This window comes from Pundamilia nyererei, unplaced genomic scaffold (assembly GCF_000239375.1).
Source record: "Pundamilia nyererei isolate P.nyererei 1_Seehausen unplaced genomic scaffold, PunNye1.0 scaffold00340, whole genome shotgun sequence".
Classification (NCBI taxonomy): Eukaryota; Metazoa; Chordata; class Actinopteri; order Cichliformes; family Cichlidae; genus Pundamilia; species Pundamilia nyererei.
In genome coordinates, this window is record NW_005187741.1 from 119,870 (window position 1) to 145,419 (window position 25,550).

At 41.8% G+C, this 25,550-nt stretch overlaps 1 protein-coding gene across 1 annotated transcript in view; it reads right to left on the reverse strand.

Moving 5' to 3' along the window:
• col14a1b (collagen, type XIV, alpha 1b) overlaps positions 1 to 23,648 on the reverse strand; it is a 137,018-nt gene extending 113,370 nt beyond the window's left edge. Inside the window, exons 1-5 of the mRNA XM_013915650.1 lie at positions 23,514 to 23,648; positions 23,158 to 23,305; positions 21,602 to 21,716; positions 12,874 to 12,990; positions 1,843 to 1,986 (exon numbers count right to left, since the gene is read on the reverse strand). Of these exons, the coding sequence (XP_013771104.1) occupies positions 1,843 to 1,986; positions 12,874 to 12,990; positions 21,602 to 21,683 (343 nt within the window). The 5' untranslated portion in view covers positions 21,684 to 21,716; positions 23,158 to 23,305; positions 23,514 to 23,648. The remainder of the gene's footprint in view (positions 1 to 1,842; positions 1,987 to 12,873; positions 12,991 to 21,601; positions 21,717 to 23,157; positions 23,306 to 23,513) is intronic.
• Positions 23,649 to 25,550: the final 1,902 nt, after the last annotated feature.

Consider the following 25,550-nt stretch of genomic DNA (forward strand, 5'->3'; position numbering starts at 1 on the left):
TCACTGCTGTTTAGTTTTCTGTCTTCATTTATGTTGGAAGTGATAGCAGAGCTGTACGTTTGAATTTTTTCAGAAATCTCTCAGTCAGAAAATGCTATATCATGTTTAGCAGGAAGCTAGCGAGCTAACTTCCGCTTACTTCCTGCTAACTTCTAACTCCATTGAATGTAATAAATTCTGTTTTCATGGATGCCTGGATGTTAAACTTAATTGTTACACCTGGTAAAGCAGCAACACTGATCATTTTATCAAAGATGAAAGAATTTAGACAGTTTTTAACTCTCAGTGATGCTGCAGTGTTCATTTGACTTTGGGATCTCAAGTCGACGGAGTTTTGGACCCAGATTACTCCGCGAGGTTCCTGACTACGGCAGCAGTAATGCTCCAACAATCCATCAAGCGGTGCGCCTTCATAGCTTACCAAAGTCACACTAAAACATTTTTTGACAGATTTCTGTGCGCCGTGTACCACATAAAATCGGTTCGAGGTCAGTGAGCACAACCAGAATTCATACATAAGGTGAACCGGATTATAAGATGCATTTAGAGAAAATTAAAGGATTTTAAGTGTGCCTTTTAGTGTGTAAAATATGTTATACAGAAGAAAAGAATACAGTGGCTTTTGCAAGTCACTGTATATCACGATATATATCGTTGCCGCAGATGCTTCAAATTATACCGCGATATGGATTTTAGGCTATATCGCCCAGCCCTAGGTCAGACTGCAAAATGCTCAGAGAAACTAAGAGCTACATGTCAGACTCTTAGGTTCTCAGTTAACATGTTAAATGTTCATGACAGTGCAATTAGAAAAAGACTGAACAGGTGAAGGCCTGTCAGGTTCCCAGGAGAAAGCCTGTTCTCCCTAAAAGAACAAGCCACATTTGCAAAGCTGCATCTGAACAACCCACAAGACCGAAAAATGTTCTCTGGACAGACGAGTCCAACGTGGGGCAGAGTTTGGTTATAATGAGAACATCACACCGGTGAAAACCGAACACAGCACATCAGAGTTTCAGTGCAACAACAGAACATTAGTCAGAGCTGTGAATCGAAGACATCAGGACACAGTTATATAACACCATTTCGTCAGCTCTGAAGAGCAGAGCGGTATTCTAAATGCTGAGTCAAAAGGGCTTTTGTAGCCTGACATGAATACTGGAAACACTCAGCACCTGTGGATATGTACATTCAGCATCAGGTTTAAAAGCTTTGTTTTCCTAAAGCACAGCATGAAAGCAAGTAAATACCAGCAGGTCGCTGAATGTCAATGACTGAAACTAAGTAAACACTCAGCTCTGTATTCAGAACTGAAACACTGAGATGAGGTGGCTATTTGAATTCTTCACTGCTTTGCTCTCGTCTTCCAACAATAATGCTACGTCCAGATGAACAGAACCTTTTGGGATCCAACAATGCAGCTTAAATAACATATAAGAAGTTCTTACAGAACAAAGGAGGTCGGGATCAGGGTGCACATGTTTTGATCGTGGTCACAACACAAGAAGACGAGAGAGCTGCTGCACTGGTCTGTAGTGTTTCAAACTAAAGTGTGCTCTTGTCGCCACACCCCAATAAGTGATGTCACAGCAGGTATTCTGCCAATCACAGCTGATGGAAAGCACCTGCTGTCACATCACTGATTGGAGCCAAAAGTGCAATTTGGTGTCACACCGTAATCAACTCGGAGGCAGTTTTCTGTCCGATTCGGTGCAACTGCGACGACGTTTCAGTTCTCTTAATTTTACAACTCGAATTACATCAATCAAGCTGTCCAATCAGAAATCAGCTGGAGGATCCCTGAAGCAACAGATTTAATAATCAGTGGAGTCATTCTCTTACCTTCATGTTTGCCCTGAAGAGGTTTGCTCTCCTGCCCCTCATGGACTGCAATGATCTTAAAGTTGTACGTTTTAGAAGGATCAAAGTCCTCGATGACCAGTTTTGCTTCCTGCTTTGATGCCTGAACCACCTTCTGCTCTCCGCCTATTAAAGAAAAAGCACAGACACTTAAGACTGATAATTACAAGCAAGAAACACACACCCCACCCTCTGGGTGTGCGGCCCTTTCTCCTTGTTTCTGTTTGTATGTTAAACCTCACCCCCACATGCATTCAAGTCAACTGATAGACCCTGTATGATAAAAACCGATGAAGCCTCTGGATCTGAGAAGTGAAGCCAAAGTCTCAGTTAAGTTTCTTTAAGCTGCAGCCATTATAAACCTCTGTTGGCAAAACAATATAGAGGTCTATGAGAAAATGACTCAAAGTCTCATCTCAGTAAACATTTTCCTGAAGTCTATGAGCTATGAGAAAATGACTCAAAGTCTCATCTCAGTAAACATTTTCCTGAAGTTTTATGACTTTCATTGGGGCGAGCGTGGCTCAAGAGTTGGGAGTTCGCCTTGTAATCGGAAGGTTGCCGGTTCGAGCCCCAGCTTGGACAGTCTCGGTCGTTGTGTCCTTGGGCAAGACACTTCACCCGTTGCCTACTGGTGGTGGTCAGAGGGCCCGGTGGCGCCAGTGTCCGGCAGCCTCGCCTCTGTCAGTGCGCCCCAGGGTGGCTGTGGCTACAAATCACCAGTGTGTGAATGTGTGCGTGAATGGGTGGATGACTGGATATGTAAAGCGCTTTGGGGTCCTTAGGGACTAGAAAAGCACTATATAAATACAGGCCATTTACCATTCATTGTCTAAAACCTACCATAGGGTAAGACAGACCATTTACTTTAGAATAAGCAGGGTGTTAGCCAGTCGTTTTAATACAGAGACCATGGTAGACATGAGGGTTAAGCCAAAGATATGCCAAGATTTATCAAATCAGTCGTAAATCTGTCCAAAACAGCTGCCACAGAAATGGTGTTAATTCAACAGTGATAGCATCTTGTCCTCACAAACACTGTGAGGACAAGATGTCCGTGCAGCTATCAGTCGGTGAGGGTACGAGCTCATCCCCCAGGACTTATTCACAGGACGACACAACCTGAATTTTAAGGCTGTGTTTAAACCAGTGAAGATAAAACATAGCTAAATCAATAAATCACCTCACACAGGTAGACAGCAGCGGTCGGACTGCATGCAATAGAAATCTGGCTTTGTTTGACCTTTTTAGTGTCAAGAAAAAACAATTCAGTGTCATTTTGGACAACAAGACTGTCGGTCACACAGTGAAAGTATATTATCGAGAATTTCAGGAGGATTCTGTGTTGTGTCGAGTGTCTTTAGTAAGACTGCTGAACAAAAACCTCACTCTGCTGCACAAAAACAAATTAAATACAAAAAACGCTTCATTACCTTTCATTTTCTTTCTATTGTAACTCTAACCTTACAATTAAAGTAGATTTGGCAGAATAATTTTCAGTGCCAGCCTCCTTCATAATGTGACAATCACTTTGTAGATATTACACAACTTCATTAATTTCCATGTAGTTATGTTTTCAATTTAACACAACGCCTGTTTAGGAGCATAAAGATCACTGCAAAGCTTCAAAACTTTTTAAATTAAACTTTCAGGCTACATATCCATCCACATCAATAGGTGTGTTTCAGACATGCATTATAAGAAATGTTTTTTTTTTACATTTAACATGTTCATGGACACAGCTGGCAATACAACACACGGCCCAGATATGTGCAGAAAGAGCCCGAAAGGGCAAAGAGAACAGGTAAGCTTAAAAGTACATTTCATTTTCTGTAACAGCTGTAATTTGTTCTAAGATGAGGTCATCATGATGATTAAGTAAAAATTAAAAATAGATGTAAATCTCTGGACTGAAAAATTTATGACTAAAAAACAACCTTATGTTGTTCAGTTTTCTCTACTCCCAAATTTTACAAACCACTGAGTTGACTTGGCACCAGCACTGTTGTACCGCTACAATACAGGGTGGGCCATTTATATGGATACACCGTAATAACATGGGAATGGTTGGTGACATTAAAGTCCTGTTTGTGGCACATTAGTATATGTGAGCGGGCAAACTCCTCAAGATGGGTGGTGACCATGGAGGCCATTTAGAAGTCGGCCATCTTGGATACAACTTTTGTTTTTCCAATAGGAAGAGGGCCATGTGACACAAACTTATTGGTAATGTCACAAGAAAAACAATGGTGTGCTTGGTTTCAACGTAACTTTATTCTTTCATGAGTTATTTACAAGTTTCTCTTTGACATGTCGAAGAGGTTAACACGTGAGGAGCGGATCAAAATTGTGTTGATATCTGGTGAACGCAGTAACCGGGTCATTTCCCTACGAGACCACCCATCTCCCATGCTACAGTTAGCAAACTGCTTGCTAAGTTTGGTGAAACTGGTTCAGTGTTGGATTTGCCAAAATGTGGACGCAAGAAAACTGTCACTAATGAAGAAACATCAGTGGCTGTCCCAGCTTCATTCAGCGTAGCACTCGCCGCATGTCACTGGAGAGTGGCATTAGTCGAACATCCCTTCGGCGGATATTAGCTACTCACAAATGGCACCCTTACAAACTGCAGCATCTCAGCGAGGATGACCCAGATCGGCGCACAGAATTTGCAGAATGGGCAAAACAAAAATTGGAACAGGACCCTCAGTTCACGCAGAAGATTTTGTTCAGTGATGAGGCAAACTTTGATGTGAACGGTGAAGTTAACAAACAAAACCACCACTATTGGTCTGACACTAACCCACATTGGATGGGTCCCTCCAAGACTGTTGGAACAACAAAAGTGATGGTTTGGTGTGGTATATGGGGTACAACAATAGTGGTTCCATTCTTCATCAATGGAAACCTCAAGGCCACTGGATATTTGAAATAGCTACATGATGATGTGTTTCCCTCTTTATGCACTGAAGCTGGCACATTTCCTGAGTTTTTCCAGCAAGATGGTGCACCACCACATTATGGGTGCCAGGTCCGAGCTTTCCTAGATGAACAGTTTCCTGGAAAGCGGATTGGTCGTCGTGGGCCAGTTGAATGGCCCCCAAGGTCTCCCGATCTGACCCCCTTAGACTTTTATCTTTGGGGTCATCTGAAGGCAATTGTCTATGGTGTGAAGATACGAGATGTGCAGCACCTGAAACTACGGATACTGGATGCCTGTGCTGGCATTTCTCCTGCGGTGTTGCTATCAGTGGAGAGTGGGAGAAGAGGGTTGCATTGACAATGCAACACAATGGGCAGCACATTGAACACATTTTATAAGTGGTCGGAAACTTGTAAATAACTCATGAAAGAATAAAGTTATGTTGAAACCAAGCACACCATTGTTTTTCTTGTGACATTACCAATAAGTTTGATGTGTCACATGGCCCTCTTCCTATTGGAAAAACAAAAGTTGTATCCACGATGGCCGACTTCTAAATGGCCACCATGGTCACCACCTATCTTGAGGAGTTTGCCCCCTCACATATACTAATGTGCCACAAACAGGACTTTAATATCACCAACCATTCCCATGTTATTACGGTGTATCTATATAAATGGCCCACCCTGTATACTGGGCTCCTTTTGGCCATGAAGGCAGTTTAACCTGTGACTCACGCGTAGGGCAGACAAATATCTGCAGCTGCATGAATAATCGTCTGTTCAGCTGTGCTGAAACTAACCGGTGAAAAAGCCTTGAGCAAACGCTTTCAGATCTGTGAACTGCATCTGTGGGGTCAAAGCCACTTTTTCCTATTTTTGGTTCATCCTCGTACAGCTATGCTTGTGTAATATTAGCTTTACAATGCACAAAAACGTGTGCTGGTCCGAGTTAACAAGAATGCATGAAAGTTATTGCCTTTTGCAAACAGGAAAAGGGATTTTTTTTGTTTAGAAAATGTCTTTCAGTTCAAGACGTTACCTGTAACGACTCCTATGCTGAAGCTTTGCATTTACCCTCTGACTCTACATCACTTTTTATTATCAGATTAACAATAAATTTTGTCAAAAAAGGTCAATCATTTAATAAATCTGCAAAATAGAACATATTTAATTCATGTAAGCTTTGAGTGGAGGCTTCACAGACTTCCTTCTGTTCACATACCACATGAGTGTCTTACTTGAGGGCAGATGATCAACCAGCCACACCAAGCATGTCTGTTTTTAACTTTGAGTGATATCAGTTTTATGAGCGTAATGTTTGTTGGTCCTTTACTGGATCTCAAGTATTTAATGTTCTTGAACAAATTGGGCCTGTTCAAGAACACTTTACACAAGCAGATGACTTCTGATGAAGATGCATGGTGTGATGAGATTGCCATTGACCCCGTGTTGAACTCTTTGAGTTCAGTGTCTCTCGGCCATCATTACACGTGTGAAGCGTGCACACCTGCCACACACCGCTGTGCAATCTCAAAATATGCTAAAACGATCTCTTAAATTGCTCAAGAAATATTGAGAAGCCCCAGGCTTCAAAAGCTGAGGGGAGAAACTGAGGATGTGAGCAAAAATGTAATAGACTGTAAATAAAAATCATATAAAGAGTATGTGTTTAGCATCCGATTCTGCCAAACGCGCTTTGCTGTAGCAGCAGGAGAAAGTTTTGGCAGAAGTCAGCAGTTTGCAAATTGACTGTGCAGTGTAGGTTTTTGCTTCCTGGCTTGAGAGAGAGTTACCAGATATTTACTGAGCAGTCCAAGATCATCAGAGTAGCACATGCTAATTAGTTTAAGAATTTGTGATGTAAGAAAAGTGCTTATTCTTTCTTTGCCTTTTTTCCACGAGGCTTAATTAAAATTAGCCACTTTTCCTTCTGTTCATTTCTCGTACTTTTCCTGCTGCTGGAGAACAAACGTTCCCGTTGGGATTCATAAATCTTAAACTGTCAGTTACCAAATCTAATTTCTTCTGCAGCAGCTGCTCCTTCAAATTGACTGACAGCAAAAACCAACATGATACGACGCTTTTTCAATAGCAATTGCTTCCTTGAACTTTTGACTGTCAAAAACAGCATCTTCAACCCTGAAGACATTTTAATTCAATTAAATAATAACTGGTTTGTTTCACATTTTGAAAGTAAAAAGGTAAATGACTCGAGTCTTGGGCTCAACCAGGAATAGACAAGCCTGATGAAAACCATTCGGCAGAGCTCTACAAAAACATCCCTGCTGATTAAGAAAATTAACTGCTGCTCAGTCGCTGCCTTTCCACCTTCATTACCCTCGCACCGATACCAGCGGCCTGCAGCGTGAAGATGATCGTTCCCGTCATTTGCTCCCTGCACTTAGCCCAGAAGGCACTCAGTCATCCCGGCACTTTCACTTACTTTTTAGAAATAATTTTTATCCTTTTCTTCAAAACTAAGCACTTCCTTAGGCAACATGTTGCAAAGCGGGCCTGTGCGAGCACATTTCAGAAATAAGGGCATCACGCTCTGCTAAAATGTCAAGGCTATTTGGAAACCCGTAAGACTGTGTAAAAAGCCATGAAGCTCGTGAGGCTGCAGTGTTCTCGACTGAGAAGCTGAAAGCTTTCTCGGCCTACAGTACAATGTGTGAAAAATGAGAAAAGGCCTCTGTGCTTAAAGGAAACTCGTGTTTCTATAATATCATACATAAGAGTGGGGCAGAACATCTGTGGTTGCCCATCGCTGTTTGATTGCTTTGTCTAATTTAGTTGTCTGCCTCTTTGGCAATTGAGCTCAGTGAATAAGTAACCAGGAACACACACCTACTACCTCGCAGGACTTTTATAATCTTTTTCTTTCTCATGGTTGCTATAGGGGTCGCCGACATCTCATCCTCCTCGGTCAGACCAAAGCTTCACTCCATATTTGAATCTTCTCTCTCAGCTTCCTTCTTCTCCTCCTCTTGCCTGGCAGCACCATCTTTGGAGCATCCTTTGTCCAACATGCCCACACCCTCCTCTGCACATGTCCAAACCACCTCACCCGTGGCTCTTTGGCTTCATCTCCAAATCTGAGGTGTTCCTCTGATGTACTCCTGTTTGATCTCGTCCATTCTGGTCACTTCCAATGAAAATCTTAAGGAAAATCTTCATCTCTTCCAACTTGATTTCCTGTCTTTTTTGCAGTGCCACCAAACAATGCATCACTGCAGGTCCCACTACCATCTTCCCTTCCACTCCTCCACTCTCTGTCACAGATCACCCCTGATGCTCATCAGCCTAAACTCTCTTCCTCACCTACCTGTAGTGACCTGGAGGCGAGCAACAGAATATTTCACTCTCTTCTCTCGGCATCTACATCATTCATTCCTCCTTCCTCCTCAGCATACCTCCACCTCTTTACTGTGCACCTAGCCTTCCAGTACTTTTATTATTTCACTTTTATGCCAATCACTTGTTACATGCTTATACTCATGGCTATACTTAAGTAGCAAGTCTACATTCCTGTGTACAACTGATTTCCCCATTCCCAAGCCCATGCTCTGGGAGTTTCCTGCTAGTCATCTACCAGCAAGTTTCCATTTTTTCCATCCACACACCACAGGCAGTGCACCCTGATCGTGTAACAGAATGAATTATTCCCGTTGCTGTTCGGTTCATTAAGAGGCTGCCAGGTGTCTTTCATCTGACTTCTTCATTTTGGTCCTTTGGCTTGCCAGTTTCTTGCAGCTTAAAACAAATTCCAATTAAGTGGTTTTGAATTGCTTACCAGAACAGGATTGTGTGCGTACTGCCGAACCCTTTACACAGTGCCACAAAAACAACATACAACAGTAAGTAAGCCTTCAGTTTAGTCACCAAATGAAAACAGAGCCCTTCTCTGAAAATACAAACAAAAAGAGAAACACGTTATGAACATGTTTTTCTTTCTTTGACAGGAGCTACAGATAGAGATTTTTTCTGGATCTGCTTCTTTTCAGTTTTATATCCAACATCCTTCTTTCCATTTGCTCTCTCTTCCTGCCTCTCCAGCTCTATCCTGGCGTCTAGTATCTCCCTCCATTTGTATTCCTGTGTCACTCCCTCCATCTGCCCAATTCTACCTTAGAGTATCAGGGGAAAGCTGCACCTTATCTGACTTTTTCTCTATTACTATGATCAAATAGACATTCAAACCCCACCAAAAGCTACAGGTTTACTTGATGCTAAGGTGTCCTTGGCTACTGAAATGCGAGATCTCCAATGCGCCCATTGGAGTGCGACTGAGACATGTTGTATAAGTGCTCAAGGAGAGCATGAACCATTTACCATTTACCATCCATGCATTTCATGTTTGTTGACTATAAGCTCTCCACGCCCCTGTTTTCTCCCCACCCGATCAGATGTCTGCCCGAATCCTTTTTAAAATTTTTTTAAAGGGAGTTCTTCCTCCCCACCATCACCGCTTATTCAACATTCATTACCTGATGGCTCGAGTTCTGTTCCATATTTGCAGAGTTGTTCCTCATAGAAGAAAATGGTTTCTTATGTATGTTGTGGTGAACTGAACTGTGAAAAACATTGAATCTATTTGAGCTGAATATTGGAAATTAAGTCAATGGCATCTTTGGCCTTACAGATTTGCTTCATCCATCTTTACATATTAGACATTCTTTTGGAAATAAGACCAAGTTTGTAGGAAGTTTCTGTAGCTTTTGACAGGTAGCCCCAACTACCACCAACTCTTTGCCATTTATATGTGGTTATGCATGCACTGTGATTTTAGTACATTTAGGTGCTACTTCACTGAGATGAAGAGTAGGAGCTATTTTTCTCCTCTGCTGATGATCCGTCCAAACAGCCTTTCTGATAATGTCTTTATAAATGCTCTGAAGGACGCCTCATGCTGCCCACACGTGCTGTGGGAACATTCAAACTGTGCTGTTACTGAACCAATCCTTGTAACTCTCCATCATAACGGTAACAGGACTTGGGGACGGGTTGACAGTTTTAAAAGCAGCACCTTTTCCCACTGCAATAAAATATCCCTTTTTACCCTGACGTCTCCCTCAGAGGAAAAAATATCCATCGAGACGACAGATAAGAAACGGCAAAATAAATTCTAAGAAAAATGTTGCCTCTCTGCTCTGACACCCTCTCAGTATCAGCAGCTGATTCCAAACTGGGTGTTTCAACAGAAGAGTTCACAAATCTGTTCCAGTTTTTACAGCATTTCTTGCAGTTCACCTGGGAATACTGAGGGGATTAAAAACAACACTGTTGTTCTCCAAGTTCAGGATACTCAAGCACACACACACAATCTCTCTAATTAGGGCTTCGTGTTCTCCATTTCTTAATCCATTTTTATCCTCCCCACCAAATGAGACACACCTAAAATTAACCTGAATCAGAGGAAGTGTTGGCATTTATTTGGCAGCACTCTGAAGAGAGCTGAGCAGTGTTAAATTAGACTGTACAAGCTTTGAATCAAAGCGATTTGTGTATCGATAAAAATAAAACAACTATTCTCATTTAGACAGATGAATGCCCATGAAGCAGCTTTATATTTAACACTTGTTGGTAGAAAAACCTTGAACAACTCTAAAAATAAACCCAGCATTCATCTTCTCTCAGACTGGGATCCAAACTTTTATGTCTTTTGAAGAATTTCCAGAATTTATTGTTTATGGAGAAATTGAATCATATATTTTAAATAAAATACATTCCCCAGATGCTGACACGGCTCCTATATCATCCAAATAAAAGTCTCTTTATGACACATTAAGTAGTTTATAAACTAATAACACTTGCAAACAACAGTATGACTCAAATTCCAGGCTTTCAAGCTTTGCATCAATATAAACAGACAGTAAAGATGTCTGCAGTGCACCTGCTTCCACTAACAGTGATTAAAAAGCCTTGGCCACAAGTTTGAAACCGAGTAATACCACTTGTGCATATAATCACAATGTAGCTTAGCAACTATATACAACATCTATATACACATCATCATTTTACAGCTGTAATTATCGTCAGCATATGACAAAGAATTCCTTCCTTTAAAATGTAAAAGCAATAAAAACAGCATACACTCCGTGATTCAAAGTCAGGAATTCAGATCAAAAAAGCAGTGCAGAGCTGCATCAGGATGACAGAGTCTGTGAGAGCCAAGTAAGTATAGTGCCAGTTTACAGTCAGCTACCAGTTAATTAGGTGCACCTGGATAAAACGTATGCAGGCTTGCCCTTTAAACAAACCCTCCTTCAAGAACCTCATCGAGTCAACTTCAGAGTCATCCTGGAAACTAATTTATCAACTCCATTTGTGCATACTGACTATAAATAAATAAATATATTAATTTCAGTGTGTCTCTATTCAATTACTTCCAAGGACACTTGCATGTAGTATCCCACATGTACTCCCTTGAAAACGATGAGAGTTCAGCAGTGTTGTTCACTCCAACAGAAATCAGCATGTTGTCTGATACAACATAAAGCAACGAGGTACCGAGCTGTACCTCCTGACTGGCTGTGCGGTTAAGTGTCCAAACCGAGACGTCTGTGCTCCAGTTTTGTGAGTGAAATTGTGAGAGAAGCAATTTTTAAAAAGAACAGAATAAATAAAGAATCTTCCTTCTTTCATCACGCAGCCAAGATGCCAACTACTGAGGATGTGAGGTGCACAGCGCTGCTGTGGGGAAGTCTTCACTTATGTACACACAGATGCAGCTGAACTGGATACAAAATAAATCCCGTTGTCATCAATAAAACCTCAGATTCAGCCAAAGCTTTGCCGTACCAGTGTTCAGCTGGACGTCGTTTTACAGAGCTGTAAAAGCCAAACGCGTCAAAGCCTTAATCAATAAATCAAGAAAATGTCAGCCGCAACCAACCACAGGCTACCACACTGGGCACACGAACAGCTCCAGTATCAGTTATATCAGATCCTGTGTGTGGTTACGTGTCTCTCTCTGCACAGTGAGTTATGAACCTGCATGCAAGCGAAAACCGCATAAAAAGGTCAATTTGTTTCCCCTCAGGGGAAGAAGTTCAACTGCTGTGCTCCGCCGTGCATAGCTAGAATTTTTTGTCCCACAAGCAAAAGACAAATACCGCATTGTTAAAACATGATTTATGAAAAGACATCATTCATATTAATTTGCAGATGCATTAATCTGCATCTGTTTTTCATTTCAGAGCACTTTTTTGTCATTTGAGAACAAAACCGGTGCAGCTTTTTACTGCTCCTGCTGACGGTGATTGGTCTTTAATGACACGCCTTCCTGCAGCCATCACTGCTGAGGGACCCTTGAGCAAAGCACGAGACAGCCGATCCATCACAGAGGTGTGACTGTGGGCAGCTGTGTGAACACCAGAGAAGATTGCGAATTCCTCGTCAAATTTCCCGGACAAATCAAGTCTAAACTGGAAGGTCTCTGCAGCAGCTCTGTGCAAAGGTGAAGCCTGAAAGCGCTCAGCCTGTGGCGCGTGGTGTGGGATTGTCATGTTCGAAGAATTTGCTAGTTTATTCATTTTGTTAGATTTTTGCAAATGATGAAGCACAAAGCTGCAGATTCAGTCTGATATCCCACTCTCACAGCAGTCATCATATCACACTTCAGTTCACATCGTCTCTCCCAACTTAGCAAATTTCTCACTAGGTGTAGCAAGTTTCCCGTCAGGAGGAGTGTAGAGAAAAGTTTAGGGCTCTCGCTGCGCCACACCGGAGGTCAGCACAGGGACAGATTTCTCTCTGCGAGCAGCTCACAGCGGGGCCGAGAGACAAAAGACGCATTCTGTGGCTCCGCAAGCGATTGTTAAAATCACAGCACAGCCATCATCGTAAACGAACCACACTGTGGCAGAAAAACTAATCGTGTGTGATTTTGTAAGCAGCCTCCAGCAGTGGCCAAAGCTTGAAGTCTGCTGACTGCTGCCGAAAAAGTTAATCAAACCAACAAACTAAACAACTAAATGTGATAGTCACCGTCAGACCCAAACCAATTTCCCTCTTTTTAATGATGAAGCTACTAATAACAGGTGGAGACAGTGTAGGCACAGACTCGGGATCAGTTCTGGATCTTACCTGGTCGTGTGGAGTAAATGACTTTGTAGCTTTCAAACTGTCCTTTGGGTTCTTTCCAAGACACGTGCAGCTTGGTGGGGCTCAGGACTTTGGTACGAAGCCTTCTTGGTGATGAAACTAGACATAAAAAAAAAACAATACACAGCTTTACACAATAACTGTCAGTTTGATATTTAGTGTATATATGTGCAGAATGAGTGGTTATAAAACTCCTTATCATGCACCATCAACATCCAATATTTTGCTGTAATATTGGAAATGAAACTGATGTCATCATTAATTTATTAGTAGATTGTGTCCATAACAATGGATGGAGTTCAATTTAGCCGACTGCGCGACATGGTGTCATACAGCTGCAGGAAAACGTTTCAGATTTCCACATTTCTAATTAAAGACGACCTAAAGCATCATGTGATTTGCATCACTTCCTCCAAATAAAATGCTCAAAAAGTACAGAAAGTTAAGTTTATGTGTCATCCAGTCACAAAAAACCTCTGGCTTTTTGATCTTCAGCAAAAATTCTAAGAACTAAGAATAGCTTTGAGCACCACTACTCCTCTGTAGCTACCAAACCGATACATTTACACTCTTTTGCCTTTGTAAATATGTAACATCAAAATATAACTTACTGGGTTACATTTGATTAGTCTCACAGGACTGTTGGTGATTCACACAGATATAGATTCTGTCAGTTGTAATATTCACCTATTGTGTATGTGCAGGTATAATTTTATAAATTCAATATTCAAAAATAAAAAAAAACTCCTTTGCATCTATTTTTTGTGACAAAAAAAATGATGGATCAGTATAATCAGCTGCCTTTCCATGAGCCTTTCACCTCCAGCAGACTCCACCCTCATGGTGTTTTGCTCTCCGCCTGCTGCAACTTCTGGTTGGAACTACTCTTCAGCTCAAAGATGGCGGAGCTGGAGTCCGTACGATCTTTACACGACAGACTCACTGAAGAAGCAGCAGAAGGATAGCCAGCTGACAGAAAAACAAGGAACAGGAAGAGCTGGGGCTAGCTGACATTTCAAAATAAGAGCAAGGAACCTGTCCACTTCTAAACTGAGCAAGGTTGGCATTCTTTTGGATCATTTTGGCAGCTGGTAACTTATGTCTACGTATATCTGGCAAACACTGAATTCTGTGAAAATATGATGATTTTTTTAGTTCCTATTTATGCGAAAATATCTCACCAAAAACTTTCCCCTGCAACTGTACGCAACAAAACGTTTCCCCTTAATTAGTCACACAGAGCATCGGCGCTCAGGAAGTTTTACAATCTGCACGTTTCACAGAATCTGCTCTCCGTCTGTTTTACTTCAACACACTCGTTCATCCGCTGAGCGCAAAACACAACTGTGACTGACTCGAGTTAGATTGAACTCCCTCCAGAGTTATGACGGCGTCGAGGCAGGCGATCCATCTGTGCTTTTAAACCGTAAGGAAAGAGGAGAAAAAAATGAGGAAGGATAAATTGTATCTCATCCAAGTAGAGGATACACATCAGAGAGATTAGCTTGCACAGATGTCACATTAAAAAAAGCCCCAAAAGTCCCATTTTCCTCCTTTTCCTCATCCTCGTCTTCCTGCTCTGTGCTTGCCTCCTGTCTGCATCAAAGCGACACCCCTGCCTCTCATCCTGATTAGTTGTTGTCCCCGTCCGCACCCTAGAGGGCTACATATCCCCCCTTTCCCGCCTTCCATTCTTCACCTATATTCATTTTCTCCAGCTTACGTGCTCACTGTCACCTCATCTGTCCCCGAGTTGTATTCCATATATCCTTGCTTGTCCTGATCTCATTTTCTTTCCCTTTTTATTATTTTTTTTCTGCATCTGTGCTTTGAAATATGTCAGGGTGAGAAGAGGATAACAAAAAGGAGGGAATGCGACTTCTTTTTAACTGTTAAGAGAAAAAATAACAAAGGAACCAAAAGGAAAGACGCTGGAATAGCATCTCCACACTATTCCTCTCCTGTCCTCAGCAGGAGCACCTGATCCACTGAGCTGCACAATGTCCACACACACTTTACAATGGCCTCAACCTGTGCACAAAACCTCTGAAAGGTCAACAACACTGCATTGGGGGAACTTTGTTTTCACAGTTCACCAAGCGTGTATGTGGCGTTGTTGTGTTTTTGCATAGACGCTGGTTTAAAACACAGGGATAAGGCTATTGTAAAGCACTGCAACGGCAAAAACCACATTTCCAGAGTCAACAACCAAAACAGCCTATCATTTCCACACCAGCAGTGCCAAATCCCAGATAATAAATATGTATTATTCCCCAGTTTACTTTGGTTAACTGTGGAAAAAAAAGAAAAGCCAGGGGGTGGAAAATAAGATATGAAACCCACAAACTCGTCTCTGTGTTTGTGTACTCATTATGAGGTGAGCCATCTGCTGCTGCCGACTTCTTTAAATACCTACACGGAGATTGACGCCTGCTGTAGCTCAAAAGCTCAAGAGCGGAGTAAACAAGAGCCTTGTAAGAATGGTTCACCCAAAAAAACCCAAACTGTGGGTAAATTCACCTCTTACAGAATTCTTTTACTGCTTTATATCTGCATGTGTGCATGCCGCTTTCTCCAGGTGTAACATGATAATGTATATCAATGTTAAACATGAAACTGGCACGTTTGAAGAGAAAGTAACAGTTTTAGGTCGATTTAGATGGCAATCAAAGATTTAGTCAAGCCGATAAGGCTCATCACCCAATCCTCTGCAGCATTTTGAGTGAACCACCTCTTTATGCAAAGAGATTATCTGCAGAAAACTACTCATGTAGGTATACAAAGAAACTTGAGCTCAGCACAGGGAGGATAATCCTGATTTTAGTGGAGAAGATATGAAGCTGGTGCATTCCACAGCAGACAAATATACAGAAACACACATAAGGAATACAGTACCAGTGATTGCACCAACCTGCGGATGAGAATGAGGGCTGCATGGGATTTCGGCTCAGGTATTACAGATCTCTGTCTTGGAAACAAAGGATGCTCTCTCGTCTGAAGAGAGCTGCTCAAATCCCAAATGATTCAAGAAGCAGATTTCGCACGGCTCTGTTTGTAGTGTGGTTGAACTCGGTCGCGTGTTCCCGTGTGCCACATCTGCATATGTGTGCATTAATTATGTATACGTGTCCGCAGCTGGAAGCAAGTGTTTTCTGATGTTTCCACATTAAAAAAAAAAAACATTCTTCATGCATTTTGTTCCGGGGAACTCAGGTGGTTGTTTTGAAACCTGCCGATTCCTTTGCAGCTCCATGCACACATGCCTTTTACACACACACTCACAGAAAGCCGTGGATCTTCTCTGCAGGATTGTATTCTCACGCAGAGACAAGTATTGGACGGCAAGCGAAGAGCCTGGTGACGACAAAAGGCCTCACCAGTAGAGATGGGAACTTAATTCTCATCTATTTTTCATGGAGAATCCTGTGCAAACAGCCGAGGATGGAGAAGGGCCCCACCGCACCCTCCGCGAGCGGTGTGGCAAGCCGGAAGTGCAAAGTTTGCATTTAAAGTGCATTTAAAGTCAGTGAGAGCAGACTAAAAGGGCAATATTAGGCAAAAGGGCAACAGTGAGCAGAGAGGAAAGAATAAGGAATGAGAAGGTTTAACAGGAACTATTAAAAAACAAGCTGGAGAGTTTTCTGCAAATCAAAGTCACTTTGAAAAATACTCTGACACTGAGGTTCTTATTACCAAACACACTCATCTTAAAGATGCAACACAGGACATTTTAACACATCGGGATAATTACTGCACAGCACTCCTTATTTTTCCTTCCCATACCTAACACCACGGCTTGAGGTGGAAAAGGTCTTTAATTGTTTTACACCACAAAACAAGAAAGCAGTGCTGAAGGCAAACTGTGCTGTCAGTGACGGAAATGAATATTGGAGCTCAACAGGTTTGAGTCACTGCTCATTTCTTTTGCTAGGAAAATGGGAAAAGCTAGGGGTGTCCAACTCCAGGCCTCGAGGGCCGGTGTCCTGCAGCTTTTAGATCACCCTGGGTCAGCACACGTGGATCAAGTGATTAGTTCATTACCAGCCTCTGGAGAACTTAAAGACATGTCGAGGAGGTAATTTAGCCATTTGAATCAGCTGTGTTGGATCAAGGACACATCTAAAGCCTGCAGGACACCGGCCCTCGAGGCCTGGAGTTCCCCACCCCTGGCTCAGACCCTCTTAGGAAAGCTGTCTGACTATTTGTTTAACTAGTCTTCAGGAAAATTTCTCCAGGCTTCTTCAAGGACATTCAAAGTTCTCATTTGGATGTTGGCTGTCTTATGTTTCACTCTATGTTAAGATCACTCCACACAGCTTCCATCATGTTGTGGAGCCCGCTCATTGACTGGTCCAGGTATCCCTTACTGCACTGGCAGTGTGTTTTGTGATACTGACTTTGCAATCAGACACTAGAGAGTTACTGTCTGAGACCGTTTCCGATGATGCTTTAGTGAACAATGAATGGATGGACTGAAGAACCAGACGCATCTCTCAGGTCTCGTGTCCTGTCTTTTAGATACTTTTCACTTGCTGTAAATAGTTTTCTTTTGAATCTTGCTTCTTCGTCTCCCACACTTGTTCAATTTCCTCAGTGTTTTTTAATGACACACTGCCGAGATACGCCAAGATTTCAGTGAACATTTTGGGAATCAGCTTGTTGGTGCAAAAATACCATTTTATGCCTGTCAAACTGTTATCTTTGGCATTTTCTGTAGTTTCAACTAAAGAAATGGGAACAAATCATATGGTTTGTGACAGGCTGTAACAAAGTGGCTTAAAATACAATGTAAAAATGTCTGTTTGCTAAGATGTTCCCTTGGGTTAGATCACTTTTATATGCTTGAATGAATCATAAGTCAGCATTAAGTGGCTCAACAAATCTCTGATAATGGTAAGTTACAAAGACGGGTCTGAAAATGAATAAAAAAGTCAAAAAAAAAAACAGTGAAAGACAGTCAAGACTTTTGCACATTGTTGTAAGTAACATCTCAATAAACAATAACTATTATGATGATAATCTTATAATTATTTATTTGATAACTTTGGCAGTCCTACCATCATTCCACACGTTTCATTCCCTTTAATCCCAGAAGTTCTCTTAACTAAACCCTTAAAATGACTTCAAAATAACGTTGGCATTTGACCACACTCGTCACGCCTGTTCCCCCCCCCCGGGTTTAGATACCTGCTCCTTTATGTCTGCAGGCAACAAAGAAATGAAAAGCTCCTCCAAAGCTGGGACTGAGCCTTTGAAATCATTCTTTGACCTTTTTTTTTTTTTTTTTTAATGACAGGTGCTGAGCTCGAGGGTAATTTAAGACAAGCGCAGAGTAATTTCTTAAAACAGCCTCAACTTTATGGCACAAAGAAAAATAAATAAATAAGTGGAAATGGTTCCTTTGCTTCATATCTATGGATAATTTAAATAGATATGAATTTGTTTCTGATATATTATAGCCATTCCTCAGCTTTTCATGTTAAAGTTTCTTCTTCTCTGCAATAAATCAGAGCCATTGCAGTGAGCAGTTTCACATGTGGGAGCTGTCCAAGCTGCTCGGAAACCTTTAGCTCTTCCCAGGTCACTGCTGTAGCCGAGGCTCGCGCACTAAAGCCTCTTCACTGAGGAATGCTGCGGTTTCTCTCAGTTTACTCGCACTTTAGCCAAAACCTAGCAACTCTCCTTATTGTGAAAGAGTTATTCTGTTGTTTACTAGACTTATTCTCTCTGCAGAGCGACGGGTGAATATGGACATTATCCCTCCAGGCTTATCAGGGTAATATCCTCACTAAAGGAATTGATCTGTTCCAGTGCAAAACATTTTGAAAACCTTCAAAAAAGCATGTTTGGTGAATTTTGCTTATTTTTGTCCAGAACACGGACTCACAAAAGACAGCGTTTCACTTCCTGTTCACTTTCTCAAGTTTCTCTTCCTCAAATGTTTCATATCAAGAGTTTTACTTCCCAGTTATCATATATAGATTAAAATAATCATAATGTAATAATGTTCATGGTAATGAAAAGAAGCCTTGGTGTCACAGTTTAATACAGCGAGGCGACGCAGAGTTTCTCAACATATTGTTGTAAATAAGAAGGAAAACCGAACCCTCTGACTCCACCATTGTACTCCAACACTCGGCTTTGTCACTATTCAACAATATCAGACACCACAAACATAAAAAGTGTCACTTTTGTGGTTGAATATATTAATCGTGTCGAGCTAATTAAAAATATGACTGAATGAGATTAGAGTTGGATTAATATGAAACACAGTGCAGGGTAAAGGGTGGGTGGGCAAGCAGACCGCCCATGTACTGTCCTAGCTTTAGTGACTAGCTTCCAGTCAATCATGACGAGGTATACCCGAGTCACCTGGTAGCGGGCACAAAGGTAAACCCTTTGGTAGGCCAACTACGGTAAGCTCATTTTCACACAGGACGAACTTTCACACTCTCAACATGCTATTATGGCGTGGCACAGCATCGGCCCAAGTCCTGAGTGTGTGGCTGTGGAACAGCACCAAGCTTTGGTTTTCAGCAGGTTTAGAAACACTTCATGTTCAGTGTTGCCAAAAACCTTTGAACGTTAGCCAAAGCAGAAGGTGTTTGGATGGAGCGCAAGTACCTGACTGTGTTCAAAGCAAAACACTTTTGAGTATGTTAGAGGGTGTTTTTCCCCACCAGACGTGACGCTCGACACATTAAGGCTGATTCCAAACTTCATCTGAGATCCATGTGGTCAGGTCAAACTCATTCAGCTCAGCCAATTCAAGACACGTCATGAATATCAATCAGTCATTTTCATTCTTGACAAAAGGTCTAGGAAAATATGGTGTTTAAGGTTGTTCGTAATGGTGTTAAGATTAAGAGTCATCTCTCACTAACAAGGTAATATATTCAATCCTAAATGGGTTAAACAGGGTGAAAGACAACGTCAGCACGTAGAGTGATTTAAAAAAAGAGGGAAAACAACACAAACAGCTGCTGATTTAAGAGTCATGGTGAAGCATGTTGATGTTACGACGTTAAACTTGATCAAATTTAGATTCGGGACTTTTGAAGATCTCACAGCTTCTAACAAGGGTTACACAGACATTTGTCACTGTCATTTCAACACTCCACGGTAACTCATAAATAAGATGAACACGTGTATTTTTTAACACCGTGACAAAACGTGCCACAGCAAAGCGATTCGGCTAAGCGACGGCAAAACTGGTTTTCTCATTCCGACTTTGGCATCGAGGCTTTTCCCAGAGAAAAGGATCAAGAGAATAAAAACAACCTTTTTTCCAGAACAAAGCTGCACATCGAAACAGTCACAGTGAAATTCAGATATGTGACCTGCTGAGTAAAACTGTGGCGCCAAAGTATAACAGCTTCACATTTAGAGAGCGGGACCACACTGAGGTTTATCCAACCAGCAATTAACTTTAGGAGAACGCTAAAGCACAAAAGGTTCTGCAGGCTTTCTAGCCATTTGATACCATTATGATATCAACCTCGACTTTTTATGGCTATATTTGGTCCTGATATGGAGACCCTTGCTGGGCTTCTTTGACACCAAAACGGTGAGCCCAAGAAAATTCTGCTGGATGTTACCATCATGGAAAGCCTGCAAAACCCTGTTTTCTCTGGCAATGATCCATCCATTCTGATGTTATCAGCCCATTAAACACATGTTATCAGTCAGTATCAGCCCATACATGTCAATGATATGCAGTCATCAGCTTTGGCATCTTTTTGTACCAATCAATAATACTGTCTTTTATTCTATACACTTTCACTACCGTGTCATTTATGGCTCATTCAGACTTACCAATGAACCTGCGATGCATGTCTTTGGAGTACCAACCCAAAGACATGCATGATACTACACCATCTAGCAGCTTACTAGGCTGTTATCCATGAGGGAGAAAGACAGATTGGCGATATAGGAGACCTCTAGTGGTTGCAAAAAGGAGTGCATGGAAAATCTCCGTTCGTGCTATTAACTAGCTTTGTAGGGTAGCTTTAAATATGTGAAAGGGTGCACATGACTATTATTTATTTATTTTAAATTGGCCATGCTAGTTTCCCCATCTCAGTGCTGTATACACTTTTTCAATCATTTTATCTTCTTTGTCAGGTCCACATTCTCTTTTGAAGAAATTTGTAACTTTGGGTTACAAATGAAATCCCTACAACATCCAAATGTAACTTTTCACCTGGAAACACTTTGACCATTACTCCCATTTAACAGTGTGAAAGGAACAAGGAACGTCATATGTAGGAGGCCACCTACAGGCGACATGTTTGTGACTGATAAGGTCCAATCAGTGGAATGATGAGATTTAAAAGAAAGTGGAAGACCTTGTATGGCCTGTGTTCAACACTCACTAAATCCTGGCTTCTATAAGTAACAGTCTGGGGAAGTCAGTGGATGGACGTAGCTTTGCAAAACCTTGGACTGAAAATCCAGACTAGTCCTTACTAGTCCTACATCGTCAGGTAGCCCCGTTCCTCGCTCTTCTACACAGGAGAAAATCTATACATGTGCAAATCCTGACAGTTTAGCACACGGTTTGAAAGCTCTGGCTTTCCCTGTGGGGTATCATTAGGGAACTTCATGGTTAGGCCTGCCAGGCTGTGTATAAAAAGCTCTGCTTGGGCCCAGTGTGGTGAACTGGGATTGTTGGCTCTTGAGTGGACAGCAGGATAGCAGTGATACTTACCTTGGCCTTGTGCTGTGTGAGGGAACACAGAGATGAGAAAGAAGCCCAGCAGGCAGAGACTCAGTCTGACTGTGAACCACATCCTGATACCAGCAGACCGAAGGACACGATACACCTGATTGGTAAAGCAGTACAAGAGGAGAAAGCAGACAACAGGGTGGAAAAAAGAGGAAGTAAAAAAAGAAATGAACGAGCAGGAAAGGACGGGTCAGGGCGTGAGATTAGGAGGCAACAGAAGAGGAGTCAGACAACCCAGAGAGGATGACAAAGGAGGTAAAGAAAGAAAGAGGAGCAGAAAGGAAAGAATGAGGAAGAGGACAAAGCAGGATGTGAGGGAGGATGGAGTAGTGCAAAGATAAGAAAAAGGAGGGAGGAGGAGGAGGGGGAGTGAGAAAGGGAGCCATGGCAGAGGAAGGTGAAGAAGATGAAGACATGGAGAAAAACATCATGTCATCCTGTTATCATAAGTTAAATTCAGTCATTTCTGTCCATGTTTATGAATCCATCCACAGTTAAAACACATTCATATTCTGAATGTGCAGAAATATGAAGGCAGACGTGTTTGTGGAGATTTGCACTGAGATCTTAATGGAGATGTGACGATGTGATCTCTGGGCCACTGCAGGACTACAGTGCCCCTCCCATCACATTTCTTTGGGTTGTGACTGTGTTACGTGTCTTTCTATGCTTACTGTCACAATTTTCACCCCACAGCAGGACATTGCAAAGTTGTTTTTTTTAATGTAAAAGAAATAATGTGGTAAATTCTAAACATTTAAAGAACTGAGTCATTACTCAAATATAATACTTCTGTAAGAATTTCAAGGTAAATAAAGCATGTTTACTCCTGCAAATGTCTGAGGGAAACATTCAAAAAATTATTAAATAATACAAATACAAATAATTGCAGTTACTTGTTCGTTACAGCACCTACACGTTTGTCTCAGAAATTGTCTGTTTCTAATATTCGGTTCTTTAGCCAATTTTCTGATCTTTTTGATGTGATATTTTCATCTCCCCAGTATTAAGACCAACCGTTTCTGCTGCCATCAAACAGATTTTGCTACTGAGAGCAATACTGCTTTAATATTTCTGAAGAAATTAAAGTTAAAAAAGAGAAAACAAATATTTAATGTCCAGTTTTTGTAATAATGCAGGAAGGACTTGGGCTGTTAGGGCGCTGATCAGCTTCTAACACGTGTTAAGGCACCGCTGAAGATCTGCTGGGGTCGTGAATACACTGACAGCTAAACCAGCTCCTCAGTGAGGAGAAGCCCGGACGCTGCGCGTTCAGTGGAATCGGCTTTTGCGCACTCCTCCACAGCCACCCGGTGCTAACAAACACCATAACACATGCTACGCCATCTCTCTCCGCACCTCTTAATTACAGTAAATAAAAGCAGCGGAAGTTTCTTAATTGAAAAGAGCGCAGGTGAGGTCTGCACGCTGCGCCACCCGCAGCACCACAGCGCGTGGAAGTGGGGAGAAAAGGGTCGCAGATTTTCAAAGCTGATTTCGGAACAACTGTGCGGCGTGTGAATAAAGAGCAGCTTTACCTTCTCAGTTCATAAGTTTGCAGGTTCCGCGGCTCTCCTCCTGACAGCTGTGTGGCGAGCTCAGCAGTCCCCACAGCGACTCTGATTCACACTGTTCACCAACTCCGCTCTCGACCCCGAGACAAGTTACACGGAGTGCTGCGCGGGACTGCCGATTCAAAATTTCAAAATAAAGTTACAAACTTTATTATACAACACGTTTCATCCTTCTGTTCTGGTGAGCCAGTGCGCACCAGAACAAGAAACATGACATGACGACACTGCTGTGATTCTGATGTCGTCTGAACTCGCTTTGATTGGTCCAGTTTTGCAATATTGAATATTAAAATAGTAGTACATACAAAACACACGCTTACGTGTTGTATATGATGTAGGACGATGAATCCAGTTCAACAGAATCTGAAGGACCCACAAACCATTACCAGCCTCCCAGTGAGCCGCTGCTGAGCAAACACGTGAACATGTTTCAGCTCCGAGCTCCAGCTGGTGCATTTATGTAGACACAGGCACGCGCTGCAGTCCAGAAGCTATGAAAGGAAAAAGTCCAAAACAAACAAACAAACAAACAAACAAACAAACAAACAACAACATACTTTCAAAGTTCTTGTTTAGTTGGTTTGTTTTAAGTGTTTTACAGGAAGTTGAGTTTAACTTGTGTCGTTATCTAAAGAGATTAAAGGTAGAAATAAATCTACTGGAAAAGAGGCAAATTATTTATTGTGTATTTATTTTATAATGAGAGTCTGATTTCTTTTTAGAGATCTGTTTCTCATCCTGTATTCACTGCCCGTCATTTTATAGACGGTCAGATTCGGATTTTAAACAGGTTTTTGCGTCCTCTCATTACACAGATGAGCTACATGTAACGTATAACAGACCTGGAGCAGCGCTCCATGCGCGTTACAGTCTCTCTTTTAATTTGAAGGTAAAAGTGTCTCACTTCCCACCTCTCTGTGGTACTTTGTATCCAAGTTAACTTCTTCCGTAAGACTCCCTTCAGTTGAGACTTGCAGTGGATTGATGGGTGTTTCCCGCTTCATTCACCATCCACGCCTGCAGCTATTCATTCCTTTTACCTCATTTAAAGCGAGACGAGGCAGCAGAAAAATGCGTTTGAGCGGCAGGCAGATTGAGCACCGACAGGAGCGAAATGTGTGTTTCTGTGACCCCTGGGTAAATGCTCCGAGACGCCCAATATGATCCTGTTAATATGCCTCCTTCAGTTTGGGGCAGGTGGCTCGTTGTAAATCTAGAAATTCATGACAAAGGAAGATGAATGGGACTTTCTTTGCGAAACATTATTGGCTGAATAGCAACTGTCACTAAGATCCATTGGAGAGTGGTGAAGGCACAAATGAGCTGTGGCGAATTAAAAATTAAACATCTGCATTTATTCCCTCTTCATCTGAGAAAGAGAAACACAGAAGGCAGTAATTTATACCTTATATAAAACTGAATGTCGAAACAGACAATTTCATTACTGTTTTGAAAAATATATTCTCATTTTGAAGTTGATGCCTGCAGCATGTTGGAAAAACAAACAGAAAGGTGCTGGATGAGCTTTGTCTTCACAACACTAGATGTTCAGGAAGTGATGAGGCCCAGTTTTCACAGTTTTCTCCAGCTGTAGGATTTTAAAATGTACTGCACAGTCATGCATGCAGAATGTGTGACTTTTGTCATCTGCTCAAAAACCCAGCTGCAAACAGTTGACCATCAATGGCGTCTTCACAGGTGTGCAGGCTGCTGTGCCATGTTCAGTTCTGATTGGTCAAACCCAGGACAGTTTGGCGCGCTCTCTTTATTAAACGAGCTCAGAGACGCATTTGTGGGTTGAATGTTTTCATTGCACAGTAGAATTTGAGCTGACTTTGTGGATGCAGCAATAAATGTGTTCATTCAAAGCTGCCTTTGGGTTCAAAAACCACTTTGCCTCGTGTGCAGAGACTGAATGATATTGTGCACCACAGATACAAAATTGGGAAACATTATTAAAATACTGCTAAGCTATCTGCCACGGCAGTGAACGCTTCTCCATCTTTGCTGAATCCAGCCTCTTTATGATGTCTGCGATTATGTTTTTCTACCCAATCATGTCACTAATTACACTTGTTGGTTAAATGTTAAACTACTTTCCTCATCTGTTTTTGCTGCTGTCACTCACAACTTAGCTATGTCAACAAAAAGTAGTCCCTACAATATCTAGATGCCAGTTTCCAAACGCAAAAATAATCCAATGGGTAAAATCAAAAACACAAGGGGAAAGGACTCGAGAACACACAGGGAGGCAAAACCAGGAACTTGCGCTGATTGTTGGGTTTTTCTCTGTATGTATTATTGGAGGATCCACCTTACTGTGTAAAGCACTTTGAGGTGACTGTTGTTGGGATTTG